This window comes from Poromitra crassiceps, assembly GCF_964638095.1.
Source record: "Poromitra crassiceps genome assembly, chromosome: 15".
In the NCBI taxonomy this organism is placed as follows: domain Eukaryota; kingdom Metazoa; phylum Chordata; class Actinopteri; order Beryciformes; family Melamphaidae; genus Poromitra; species Poromitra crassiceps.
In genome coordinates, this window is record NC_139634.1 from 11,598,121 (window position 1) to 11,611,955 (window position 13,835).

The following is a 13,835-nucleotide window of genomic DNA, read 5'->3' on the forward strand; positions in this document are numbered from 1 at the left end:
AAGAGGACCTCTATCTGGCCCTCTCTCCATGGGGGCAACACACATATGAAATGACTGTATCACTGCGTTCCCTTTCTCTGCCATTACCTCTGATTAAAACCATAACCAGCCCCTTTATACCTTGATGCTGGAGACATCATCGCTGTGCACTTTCTTTGAGGTGGTAGTTTCTGAGCTATGTGAGACAGACCGGGGGTAAATTGCTCGGGCATTGCATCATGTGTCTGGCTCAATGGGTTCAATATGTCTCCGGCTCGCTTTGATTGTTGTGTCTGTGTGCTGCAGCAGACTTGCCGTACAGTGGGGGGAGACACTGGTGCGTTTTGCCAACAATGGGATGGGAGGAACCACATGAAACGCAGTTGATGAGGTACAACAGTGTGCCTCGGAGAAAGGAAATTGGGAACAGGAGGGAGTATTGTTCCAAGCGGTGTCTCTGCTTTGATATGACAAATTGAGAAGCCCTTAAACATTTCCTTCCACAGAAACGTTTAAGCATAACGCACAACATGCCATGGTGAAAATCTTTTGCCCAAATAAGGGTGTCCACATTTATCTTTCATCTCTCTATGGGGAAAATGAATGGGAGGTATTTAAGCAATCAGCCACACAGCAGGGTTTGCGGTTAACACAAGCTTTACTGGCACATTTTGTCTTATGTAAATTTCCCTTTTGGAAAAATGATGGTTATGATGATTTATGAAGCCTCTGATTGAATATGAACTATATCATCTCTGTGCTGTTAATGAGTTGGGTCATGATGGTTTGGTTAAGGAATGCGTCTGGGCCACAATGGCCACAATTCTGTAGTTCAGTAGAAACAGTTGTATAAAAGATGATGTATGAACACCAAAACAGTGGGGGGAAATGGCATACAGTAGCAAATGATGTATGCCTATGTATTTACATTGTGATTTCTTAACCCAAATAGGCAAATTCAGAAAAGAACATGAATAAACTTTTTCACTATAGGCGACATTAGGCAAAATTTGCATTCAGACTAGTTTAAAAGCTGGTTTTATTCCGCTGTGTGACAATCACTGGGGGGGGGGGGGGTCCATCTCAACAAGTTATTGACCTGCAATCCAAAAATCTCACCTTTCCTCGATAGAGCCTCCTTATTCTGCCTTCAAGAGATCAAGACACTGGAGAACTCCTGTGAAAACAAACTGCCTTGCTTTAGTTGCTTACCCTTTTCACGGGGGCCCTTGTGTGTCGAAAAGGCAGGGTAAACACAGGTGCAAGCAACACACTAATGAGGCTTTCCAAATTCCAACCATGGAAGTTGGAAAGCCTCATTACTGCTTTGCTTGCACCTGTGTTTACCCTGCCTTTTAGACACAAAATGGCCCCCGTGAAAAGGGTCTATAATTGGAATTGTCTTCAGTGTGCAAACCAGTGAGCAAAGCATTCCGCCCTCCCTGGACCAGGCAGCAGCAGCAGTGGAATAGTTAACATCCCGGGGAGTTTCCTCGGCTCGGCTGGGAAGTTGGACTTTATATGTATAGCACCTGTTGTGCCGTCAGTTGGCAGTTTCCAAAAACCCAGCCCCGTCTCAGCTTCAGCCACGTTTTATCTCAGTCTGCACCAAGTTATGAGCCAAGACCTCGCCGGACAGCAGAAGTGATCTCGGTGTTCCACATTACTTCTCTCTCTCTCTGTGCACACTGTATCGGGTTGCCTGTGTGGACTCTTGCCGCCTGCTTTTCTGAGGCTTTCCCCTAATGCCTCAAGATCTGCGGGGATTTTTCAGACGAGGAGCCCAGAAGTTACGCACCGTGGACGCACGCTTGTTTAGCCCCCCAAAAAATGAGTTTGTGCATTTTCTAACGATTTCGTACCATGGTGATATGCCTGCAGTGCACCTGACAGGATAACTCTGCAACTACATCCACCAGGACCATAAGAGGGCACAGAACCAAACTTTGTACACAACTTTTTCATAGACCAACAGGTGCGCACTTGCATCCAAAACACCGGGGCGCGCAGCGGCGGCGGGCGGGTCTGGAACTTTTTTTTTTTTTTTTGCCGGGAAGGATTTTGGCTTGATTTAGGGAGATTTTTTTTTACTCTTTAATACTTTCTTTGAAAGGACTAAACCCATGATTAAGATTATGTGGATTCTACTCAGCGTTTATCCTCTACAAATGTGTCCAAAGCAGCACTGGTGTCCTCTAAACGACGAGTGTGCGTGGTGATACAAAACATCCCGTCTACAGCGCTTTGTGATCGCCGACCACCGCTAATCCAAATGATCCTTCCATTAGTATTCCTTCTTGCATCGCTTCTCCAACAATATGGCTCGGGAGCTGAATCAAGTCATATCAGCAAATTTCACCATCCAAGTGTCACGTTAAAGGAGCAGAACGGTGAGTGACACTTCAATGTGCTCTATACATTTAAGCCTATAGCTAATGTTGAACTTGCTTGGGAATTTCTTTATACATCCCCCATCCACGCATTGTTTATTCTTTCAGGGCTCAAACCTCTGAAGAAAAGGGGGGGAAACACACACATCTTGCTTGAGTTTAAACTGCAATGAATGAGAGCGTTTTATTCAGTTCAAACAGCATTATCCAGATAGGAAGTGGAAATTACCTTTTTTACCTTTAAAGTGTACCCGTGTATGTTTAAGGGGGAAAACCCTCTGAAATTCCATGTCCCCCGGGAGAAGTTTCTCCCTATGATCATAAAAAGGCTCCATTCATGCAGCAGTAGGCGCTCCGGGCGATGTAATTTGCTTACCCTCTGAACTCTGCTGAATTGCACTATCGAGTTCAGAAAATGTTTTTTCTCAGTGGCCCATCCCCAGATAGTCAAAGAGAAAGTATATGGTGTCCCTGACACAAGTTGTACAGTGCTAAGTAAATAATTGCCTGCAAATGATTTCTTGGCAACATGGGCAATTTGGCAATCAAGCTGTTTGTTATTGTAAGTAAGGCGTGTGTGTGTGTATGTGTCTGTAGTAGGCTGCATGCGACCCCTCTATAGCCTATAATGAACAGCAACTTATGTAATTTATTCATATGCCTTTGATCCACCGATCTGTGCTCTTATTGCTTTTTTCTTAATTAACAGTTTATTAGGTTTGCATTAATGGTTTTCAAGATGTCTTTATTGCAGCCATTAAGGCGACTGTTGGCTTATAATTAGACTGTAAATGTGACAAACTACAAGCAGAGTTCTTTTTTTAGCTGCACACTGTTTTCACTGCCTTCATATGGAAACATTAAAGTAATATGGAATGCAATACCACATTAACAGTTTGCAGAGTATAGGCTACACAGACATGGAGACAGATTGGCACTACAAAGTAGTCCATGGTGTTGAAGCAGTCTGTTGAGAGAGCTGATGACAGAGGGCACCTAAAGCTCTTGCGCAAAATGAGCTTATACTTTTTTTCGGATCCGGGATCTATAGGTGAAATTTGGGTTGAAGGTTCGGTTCAGTGTTGCGTGATAATTAGTAATTGGCACCTCATAGCAGCATAAGTGGCTCCCGGACTGCTCTTTGTATTGTTCTATTGGTATTGGCTCAGCTTCAGCTTCATTCCTCCTCTATAAAAGAGCAACCCTAAGAGATTGTTACAATCAGAATCAGTTATTTTAATAGCCAAGCACAATAAATGGTCCAAAATGTGTCTTGGTAACATGGGTACACAGACATGAACAGTTTAGAGAGTTTCAGATGAGCACACAATGTAATTTAAAAGGACAGACAGCATATCACATAGAATAGTGCTTCTCAAAATTGTTAATGTCAAGGACCCCTAAACTGACACAAATTAGACCACAGACCCTGATTTGATCAGATCCAGGGTCCCCCATCTGATAAGAGTTTTGGTTTTAGATTACTTACTACAGAACGTGTATGAAACCCATGACCAAAATAGTCATACATTCTGTCATTGTGTTACTTATGGATGGAATTATAGTGAAAATAAATGATCCCCCTTTTTTTATTGAGACCCCCTGGAACCCCCTCAAGGACTCCTGGGGGTCCCCGGACCCCACTTTGAGAGCCACTGACATATAATCCAGTAGAAAAGTGAAGACGTATCGACAGTATTACTGGTCATGCCACATTCAGCACTCAGCTCGCTGTAGCCGGTGGGCTTGGCCCTGTGTGAGGACATGCAGCTCTGACTTCAGCCACAGGGGGGGCCGGGAAATCAGAGCCTCCCGCCGGGATATCCAGGTTTAATCAGGACGGCCGAGAAAGGAAAACAACGGGGAAGAGAGGGGAGGAGCGAAGAGAAGAGGAGAGGAGAGAAAAGAAGAGATGAGAAGAGAGAGAGAGGGGGTGTGTGTGTGGGGGGGTTGGGTGTGGGCATGTTAAACGGTCAAATAACTCTTTAAAACATCGGTCAGATGGCTGAGAAGTACGCTGGCCTGGCGGGCGGTAACCTTTGGACTCGGGTGTCTGAGTCCTCACTGTTCTGGTGCTCTTGATTGCTGATGCTGTGAGACCATTTGATATTGATCTCTGGAGGACCTGTCTGGCACGTTCAGTAGTACTGTAGTTGCCTGGCTAGAGAGTTCCGGCCCCTGGTCGTGTTAAACTTGGCAAGAGGTGGCTCTGACACTATATGATACTCTGAAACTCTGAGTATAAAGGATCTGGACAAAACAGGCAAAAACAATGTCACAAATAATGTGAAGCTTATGTTCCTCCACCATGAAAGGATTATGTGACAATAGCACAAATTGGGACAGGGCATTTTCACGTGTCTGCACAGGTTTTGGTTCATGGTTAATAGGACAAACTTTTGCTGTAAATGAAAACTTCTATTTGCGGTATAAAAAGTATTTGCATGAGTCGCAAATTGAACCATGGTCACTGGAGTTGAAGGCACATGTCTCCATCTATCCACCATCCCTCACTTTCCACTGCACATATTCTCTCACTTTCAATGCAGAATTTCATGATTATTTTTGAGTGACACACAGTGCAAAGGCAATGCAAGCGTCATTTACTAAGAGAAACCCTCTTATGAACTATCTGGCCACTTGATGTAGTAAGGTGTTTATATAGAAAGCTCACATTACAATCAATGTTATTGCTACTCCTGTCCAACAAGATACAATCACGCATGTCACAATAAAGCCACGCACTGCACTTAGTCTTCTAGTTTAGTACACAATGGACTCTAGGCATGTTTCATAGAGAGCCAAAGTAGAACGTCACTTCCTGCTTCAGCACTGTACCAGAGATTTTCATCCGCCATTTATTTTCCCATAGACATTTCCTAAAATGCGTATGAAATAGTTTTACTTGTTCGAACCAAATGGTACAGATATATTTAGAAACAGGAGAGATCGCATAACATTTCACTCAGACAAAAAAGTTAAAAAGTTGTGGGTTTAAAGAAATTACGTTTTTTCTTTAGTTTTGGTCTGAGTGAAATGTTCTATGGTCTCTCCCGATTCTAAATATAGCTGAACCGTTTGGTTTGACCAAGTAAAACTATTTTTATAAGCATTTTACGAAATGTCTATGGGAAAATAAATTGCGGAAGAAAATCTCTGGTACAGTGCTGAAGCAGGAAGTGACGTTCACTTTGCCTCTCTATTACACTGGGATAGCATTTGTTCACGTCTACAATGTTTACAGAGTCTTTTTCCATTAGGTGGTGAGTTGCTGGCAGAGCAGCCAGCTATAACACGCTGTAACTCTCCAGCGACAGATAGATCTCAGCTTCCCAATCAACCAGGGCATCTCAGGGGCCACCCCTCGAAATCACTTCTCACCGTTAAGTGGTCCGCATGGCTTTTCTTTGCCGTAGAAGGCCATGTTCTCACCACCACCTACAGTAGCCTAGCCCACCCATAAGCACAGGCCCCAGGTCTTATTGAAGGAATCCGGCCCAAGATCTTTGTAGAAGATGCGGATGACCTGTGGATATTCCCATGTGACCCCCCCTCAGCACCCCTGGAGGAAGGCAAGGAACGTGCTGGATCTGCCAACCATCACAGAGGCTGCTGTTCCTCTCGAGATGACCAGATTAGGGGGAGGAGTGGGCTTTATAGGCCTCACAGGCGAGCCCAATGGGGCTAATGTGGCGTTCTCCACGTATACACGGGGGTTTGAGGAGACTGAGGTGCATTGTGCATTCATCAGATTATGCCGACAAATAAACAGTTTATGAGGGAAATTTAATAATGGCAGAGTGGGTGGGTGGCCTGGTTAGGTGTACTGTGACGCATGTGCATCACAGTATTATTATTATTATTATCATTTTCCTTCAGAATTTTGTGAAACAAGTATTCTGTTGCATACACAAACGCAGCTAAAATCATACGTACAAGATCGCCACCATCAACGTGGCAGGCTTTTGTTCAGGTTAGGAAGCAACGTCTCTCCCTGTCAGCCAATTGTTACCCAACTTCTCCTGGCTGGACCAACGCAAGTGGTTTATATAGACGCCTCCTGTGCAGGAAGCTCCCAGCATGGCCAGCTGGCATTCACGTTACTGCTCTGTTGTGTTAAGTGGTTTCCATAGTACTTAACTTTACAGTTTTAATTTGAAATTACGATACGGCTGTAAAACCGGTGAAACAAAACTTAGCAGGACGTTTGGAATCTCCATTCATTCTTTAATACAGGTCAGATGTGTCCCTGCGCCTGCTGCTTCCCTGGGAAAGCTTGCTTCCAGTTAGAAGAAGCTGTGTTTTGATGGATACGTTTGAAAATGAACGCAGCAATATGCACTTAATCAATGTAGTGGGCAGTGCAAGAGCGGCCGGTGTGCTTGGCTGAATTAAAGCCATCAAAGAAAATGGATGACTTGAATGTTCACTGAACTCAGTGGGAACCAGAGTCTCGGAGGCCAATTTTACACTGAGTATATCACTATTGGCAGGCGAAAAACCACATATGTGAAGAGAGTTAAGTTTTTCGGAAAGGTAAAACAGATTTGTTATTTTCTGAATGACGCCAATATATTTTTGAATTTGCACAATGGTTTTTTAAGAGGCTTCGCGGGCCCATCTGTCATGAAACTCACTAAACACATAAATTCCCATGAAAACCTTTCAATTGAAGTTAAGGAATAGAAAATTCCCAAATCTGCAGTTATGTGGTTTTTCAGGATAAGCAGCTGGATGGACCTTCTGGATAGCTCCCCGTCACCTCCACCAATGAACACAGGCAGGTCTATGTCTCCTGGCAGAATTAGAGGTTCCCCCCCTCAACATCTACCTCCAGAGTGGGGGACTCCTGGATAACAGTGTCTATGTTTTGCCTGTCAGCACTATTTGAACGTGGAGTGCTGTGTTTGGCAAGCAGAGCATGCCAGCGCCTGCCTGCTGTTTGTCATTTGGGGCAGCGAGTGTACCTTCTCCCCCCCCGAAGCAGCCCAGTGACTTTTCAATGGATCTGGGTCACAGGTTTAAGCCCTTCACAGTCACCCAGTCTGTCCTTTGCCCCGCCAAATCAACGTAGGCACAGTTTTCTTTACACCAATCTGGGAACCTAGAGTCTATTTTTATTTGAAAAATAGACTCTGGGACAGCCCTACCGTTTACCCCGGCTTCCTGTACAGCGCTCCTCTCCTGCCTCCGCGTCCGTTGAGGCTATTCACTAATAGCGTTAACGCATAAACACACTGCATAGAAGACGTCAACTCGTCTTACAACAACAGTGGAAAATTATTGGAAAGTCACGGCGCAAGTTGCTATTTAGACTGTCAACAGTGGAGCATGGACGCGGAAAAGGAAGTGACGGTGGCAGGAGAGGCGCGCTGTACAGGAAGCTGGGGAAAACGGTAGGGCTGTCCCTATTTTTCGAATAAAAAATTCAGGGTTCCCAGATTGTCTTGACACTGTCACAGTGAATGCTTTGGTCAGAGCGGTCCTGAAGTTGGCGAGAGGAGGGCGCCATAGCAGCCCGGTGTCACGAACGTCTGTGAAAGTAGCACGAAAAGCACTATCTAAAAATGCAAATAACATGTTCTATGCATGGAAAGGAATTTATACAAGAGACACAACAACTGGACACAGCCAGTAGATTGACGTGGAGGTTTTTCTTATTAAAGAATGACCAAAACTTTGCGGTAAGCATAACCAAATTGCGTGTCTACGTCTAACCTTAAAAACCTAAGCTTAAGTGAAGTTGTTCTACTCGTCTAAACTTAACCATTACCTTTTCACAACAAGCATGTGGGAAAAAAAGAGTGTCCCATTTGAGCTATTGTCACATAATCATCTTTTGCGGTGGAGGAACGTAATCTTCACGCTATTCGCGTCCACAACATGTAATCTGCATTTGTAATCTCACTCGCCACACTGCACTTTGCTACCATGCACTTTATATCTCTACTGTGCACTTTAGATCGTTGCTACTGTTGTCATTTGCACTTTAACGGTTGTGTTGCACTTTAAACTGCTGCTCTAGACTGTTTTTATAATGTCTTTATTGTCTTATTTGTTTTTATGTATGTACTTTGCACTACGCTTTTTGCAATCCAATTTGCCCTTTTGGGACACTTAATAAATCTTGAATCTTGAATCTTGATTTCGGAGTCGATGCTCATGTCACAATTTTGTGGGAGTGCGCTGGCTGGTATGGCTAAGTGTACAGAAGCACTGGAAAGCAGGCTGGAAAGTTTACAGTTTGAATCATCCAATCCAATGGGGAAATGCTGGGCAGGAAGACTGAATAAATGCACTTCCGTAATCTCTATAGCGCCCACTGACGTGCCCCTGAGCAAGGCCCTTAACCCACAAGCTGCCCCAGTGGCCGGTAGCAGAAGGCTGTGGGTGTTCTGAACAGCCACCAGGTGCATCTAACACAGTATGGATGGGAAACCGCCTCTCTGTCGGGATGTTGTTTTGTTTCTCCTCTTTCAATTTCTCAAATTCTCATCAGTAGCTACAGCCTCTTTAGTGGTTTCATTGTCCCGCCTCCATCTGCTCCCACGTTCCCCAATAAGAAAGCCGCTTCCTTCCTGAACTATTTCCAGTGTGTGCATGTGGAATGTGCTGGGTTTGCACCATCAGCTTTGCAGCGGTATTTCCAAACGACAACACTAAGCCGGTGTCATGCTTTGGCTTTGGCAACACTTCACTGTAAATATGATTTCCTCTTTTGAAAAGCAGCTCTTGCATCAGCCCTCAGCAGGCATAACGATTATACAATTACCTCTTTTCCGCCGCAAGCCAAATAGATGCAGATTACATTTCGATCATTTAATAGCGCCTTGTTTGCTTATCTGTAAAATGAAATTACTCAAATAGAACAGCAATCTAGCTTCCTTAGAGGAAAGAACTCAATGAATGTTATCAGCTGCAGCTGCCTCTGCACACACAGTGACTCGAGTACAGTGCAGTCTGACGGACCGGCACAGAGCAAAGGAAACTCCACATGTGGCAGAAATAAAAACGAAAAATCAACGATGAAACAAAGAAACTCCAGCAATTGAGAGTGGAACGAGTGGTGCATCCATGCCTCCAAGGCTCCCAGAGGGGACAAACCTACATTTAAAACCCTTCCACACAAGGCACTGTAAATAGCCCGAGTGCTAACATTGAGTTTGACAGGGAGAGGAAAGTGTCTGCCCGGTGCAGTCTAGACACGAAGGGTGGGGTATGTCTGCCTATAATCAGGATTAACTGTCAGAACAAATGCCTGTCATTCACTGGGGAGCAGCTAGCATCATTTCCTCCCCTCCCCTTGTTTTTCCCTGCAGGACGAGCAGAGCCTCGGATCTGCACGCTGGTTCTTCTCCCCACACACGTTTCTCTGCTCATCCCCCTCACATTCACATCTTGCTGCCAAAAAGCTGTATTATATTAGCACAAAGGCAAAGTTAGCTTCTCTTCCCATTTCTGAGATAGTGTCTTAGCAGGTTTTCATGGGCCCAAGGGGTCACGGAGGAATTCGCTCCAAACCAAAACATGCCATTTTCACAACGGCATAGCTGCAATTATGCAGTTTATAGACAGACTCTGAAACTGCCATGCTTCAACTTCTTCTCTCCTCACAATCGTGTACATTCACATACTCCGAGCTGCATCGAATTGTACTATTGTACACATCAAAAGCTCAATTAGTAAGACGTACGTTTTGCATTTGAAACTGAGCCTGTCGGTGCACGTGAAGCTATACATCTTTTAGACTATTAACAAAAACCAGCTTATCGTATATTATATTTTTGAAGTGGGTCACGCGAAACCGATGGGAGCTCTGGAAAGTGATGTTGGCAGGTGGGATCTCAGGAAGATTAGCATTCCTGTGGTTTAAAAAAAAAAAAACGGATCCCCTCTCAAATAGACGCCTCCATCAATAACACAATTGGATCAAGGAGAGCCTGCGAGGATTGAAACGCTGCCAGCTCGCTCTGCTGCTCTCGTACGGACCTCGAACATCTCCTGTGGGTATTGGCTGCCTCGAGGCAACTGGAATTCCATTGGACTACAACATCTTGGCAGCGTGATGAGTTGACCTTGGTTACCGTCTCTGGAGGGCATGTCTGCATAGCTTGGCAGATGTCATCACCTCCTATCAGAGAGGTATTCCAAAGTGTCTTGTAATGACTCTCCTCCAATTCGCTGGGCTTGGCCGTCACCTTGCAGTTGACTGACATGAAGCTTGACCCAGAATGAGTGCTGAAGACTGGAGCAGCTGGGTCTTCTATGAGAGACCCAGTTGTTCCTTCTCTCTGGGTGAATTGGTGGTACAGTAGCACTGGCCCCCCGTGTGGTTCAATGGGCATTAACAATGCACCAAATGTCATTTTTTCTGATGATGTGTCCCGTGTAGGTAATTCCAATTTTGGTTATTTTTTACTTCAACAGACGCATTATATGGAAGAGGTTTGCGGAAACTCTATTTGGAATGTCAGAATTGTGACTTTAAACTCAGAATTCTGCTTCCGTAGGATTACATGATCCTCTCTGTTAGGGAAAACTCTCTGATCTCTTGGGCTTATAGACATTGTCGAAAATGCATCGTCGCCGCGCTAAAAACAAGGCTGTTGTCCTAGTTCCCGAAAAAGTTGACATTTGGGAGATGCAAGGCTTTAGCCTGACAGCAATGATAATGTCACATTGCATTCCATTAGCTTAATACATCCCGATTTGGAGTGACACAATGTTTCAATATCACGATAACAAAGGAAGCACATTTCTGCTGTAACAGTTTTGACTTAATATGTGAACCAAAAGGGATCTCACTCAGGCAGCTGTTTGTGGGACTGTTGCTCATTAAATTGCAATAAAATAGTGTTTCAGTTTTTCGTGTCCCCCAACATTCCACAGGAAACAAGTGTCGACAATGTAACAACATGCAGGGCTTTGATAGCAAGTAAGACACCAGCTGGACGGTCAGATGTTGTTTCACAAATAAACTAAACTCATCTGATTTCACTTAAGAGATTTCTCCTCCCTCTCCTCTCCCTCATGATGTGAAGGTCTGCTCGTGTGTGTGAAACCGAGCTACTAGACATTCATTCGATACAGCGGAGACATTTCACAGTTATCAAGCGCTATCATTAGCCACGGCTAATTTTGGAAGGCAGCGATGAGAGCTACGGAGGCGTGATCGCTCTCATGCAATTTACAAAAGCACACCTCGATTGACACCTTAGTGCAGTTACAGATATGAATTCCTGGTTTCAGCAGATATCATGAAAATAAAAGGAAGATATGCCACAGGCGGGTCTGCGGACCTCAAAGCATTCGTGCTTACTCGAGAATAAGCCTAAATAGTAACAATGTCAAACACTAGTGTGTCATTTATTTTTGTGCCTTGTCAAACTGCAACAGCTCTGACAAGGAGAAAGGCTCCTCTAGAGCGAACTGGACTATACATCATATCATCATGTCTGTCAGATGTCTTGACTCAATGCAAGAATAAATCATTTGTTGCATGGATATGTTTTGCAGTTTAGCCACCAGTGTGGTAGCAGCCTACTCGACTCATTTTCATGACTCGTGACTCGGCGTACATTAGACTTGAGCACTGACGAGTCGGACTCAGACTCAGACTCATTCATGCATTTGGACTCGGAAGTTGGAGACTAGGACTCGTTAATTGAATAGGTAGGTTTGTAATAGGCCCTAATAATTTTGGCATAAGATATTAATAGCTGACATTGTTTTTGTGCTAGGGCAGGCATGTGTGTCAGTAACTCTGGACACAGACTTGGACTCAGGTAATGGGGATCTGAGACTCGGACTCTTCTTTGGTGACTCTGACTTGGACTCGGAATTGAAAACTGGGGACTCGAGACTCGACTCGGTCTCGAGATACTGTATATGCATACTTGACTGCAACACTGTCAGCTACATACTGTATGCTGCAGGTTGGAGATGCTACTGGGACGTTGGGGTTGGTTGGATGGAGCTTATCTGATTCTTATTCATGATGCATAGCTGAACTAACTGTACATCTTTAATGGCTTTTGTTGCACGTGTTCATGTAGCACACAGTGCTGCACCATGAAGCTGCAACTCAAACCTTCATCCACTCTGAGTCTATATCAGAGATGGGGACTGGGACTTGAGACTTGAGACTTGGACTTGAGACTTGAGACTTGACTTGAGACTCGTCCTCAAAGACTTGAGACTTGACTTGGACTTGAAGGTTTGGGACTTGTGAACAATCCTTATTTTTCTTTGTTTAATTAAAAAAATAAGTGCATTAACATTAAGGAAATATCTACTAATGTCATCTCTAATGCTGCTGCTGTATTCTAATAGATAAGGAGTGAGGATAATACAGTACATGCTTTGAAGTCCTTAGTTTTAGCTATGCAGTGTTCTAAGCAGACCGGATGACATGCAGCAGATGATAGAACGCTCATCCATAGGGACTTGAGACTTGATTTGGACTTGCCCCTCAAAGACTTGAGACTTGACTTGGACTTGCAAAAAATGACTTTTGAGCATCTCTGGTCTATATGGAGAAAATGTTTCTTGTTTTCAGTTCATTTTTGCTTAAATTACTCACAGGCCTAAATCATAACTGCATGCATGAACCATGGAAATCAAACCCCCACTTGTTTATGTGCCATCTGAGGAGAGTGAGAAAAGGACCAGAAACTATTAAATGGAGATGTGAAATACCCACGCTATAATGCATTTGGAGGGGGGGAGGGGGGGGGGGGGGGGGGATAAAAAACGCACCTGTCCCAGTAATCATCGGTGCAGAGCCGTCCCGTGATAGCTGGATTATGTCACCTCGCACATGGTGAGACGTGATATACGACACGCTATGCCACTGGCATACAGAGAGCGTAACCCAATCACACATACTATTTTGAGAATGTATGGCTTTTCCCAAAGCACAAATAGGTATTCGGTGCAGACTGGATACGCTCAGCCGCGGCATGCTTACATACGGCTCCCCACGGGGGGGTATCCATTTCTACGGGCCAAACGGAATGAAAATGAATATTAGCTATTAGCTCTTGTGACCAGAACGATTCCAGCAACTGTGCGTCATACGTGTGTGTGGGTCTGTGTTGCTGTCTGCACACCAAGCAGGATCTGACTGCAGCAATCTCCCATCTCTCGTAAACAAAATCAAAGATAAATTGCCTTTTTCTGCCTGGTTCTCAAGGCGGCTTCTCAATAACACATGATTATTCTACAACAGCGCTGGGATACAGTAACTGGTTCACCCTCTGTCTGGGGGCAGCGGCTCCGACACTGACACTCCTTACCACCGGTTGCCTTGTAGGCTAATGATTTACTGTGTTGCACTCATTAGTCACTTTGCCAAACCGGCCGCTAATTACAGCCAGTAGCTAAAATGTAATCTAGTTGACCAGGGGTTGATTTGGACGACACACTATAATAATAACCCTCGGATTAGGGCTGAAAGGTATTGAG

The 13,835-nt window shown here is 44.5% G+C and overlaps 1 protein-coding gene across 2 annotated transcripts in view; it reads left to right on the forward strand.

Moving 5' to 3' along the window:
* Positions 1-2,251: 2,251 nt before the first annotated feature.
* Positions 2,252-13,835, forward strand: part of pdgfc (platelet derived growth factor c) — a gene marked incomplete at its 5' end in the record, with an annotated part of 56,318 nt that continues 44,734 nt past the window's right edge. For both annotated transcript variants that reach the window (XM_083652081.1, XM_083652082.1), the window contains one exon: positions 2,252-2,369. In XM_083652081.1, the coding sequence (XP_083508207.1) occupies positions 2,252-2,369 (118 nt within the window). The remainder of the gene's footprint in view (positions 2,370-13,835) is intronic.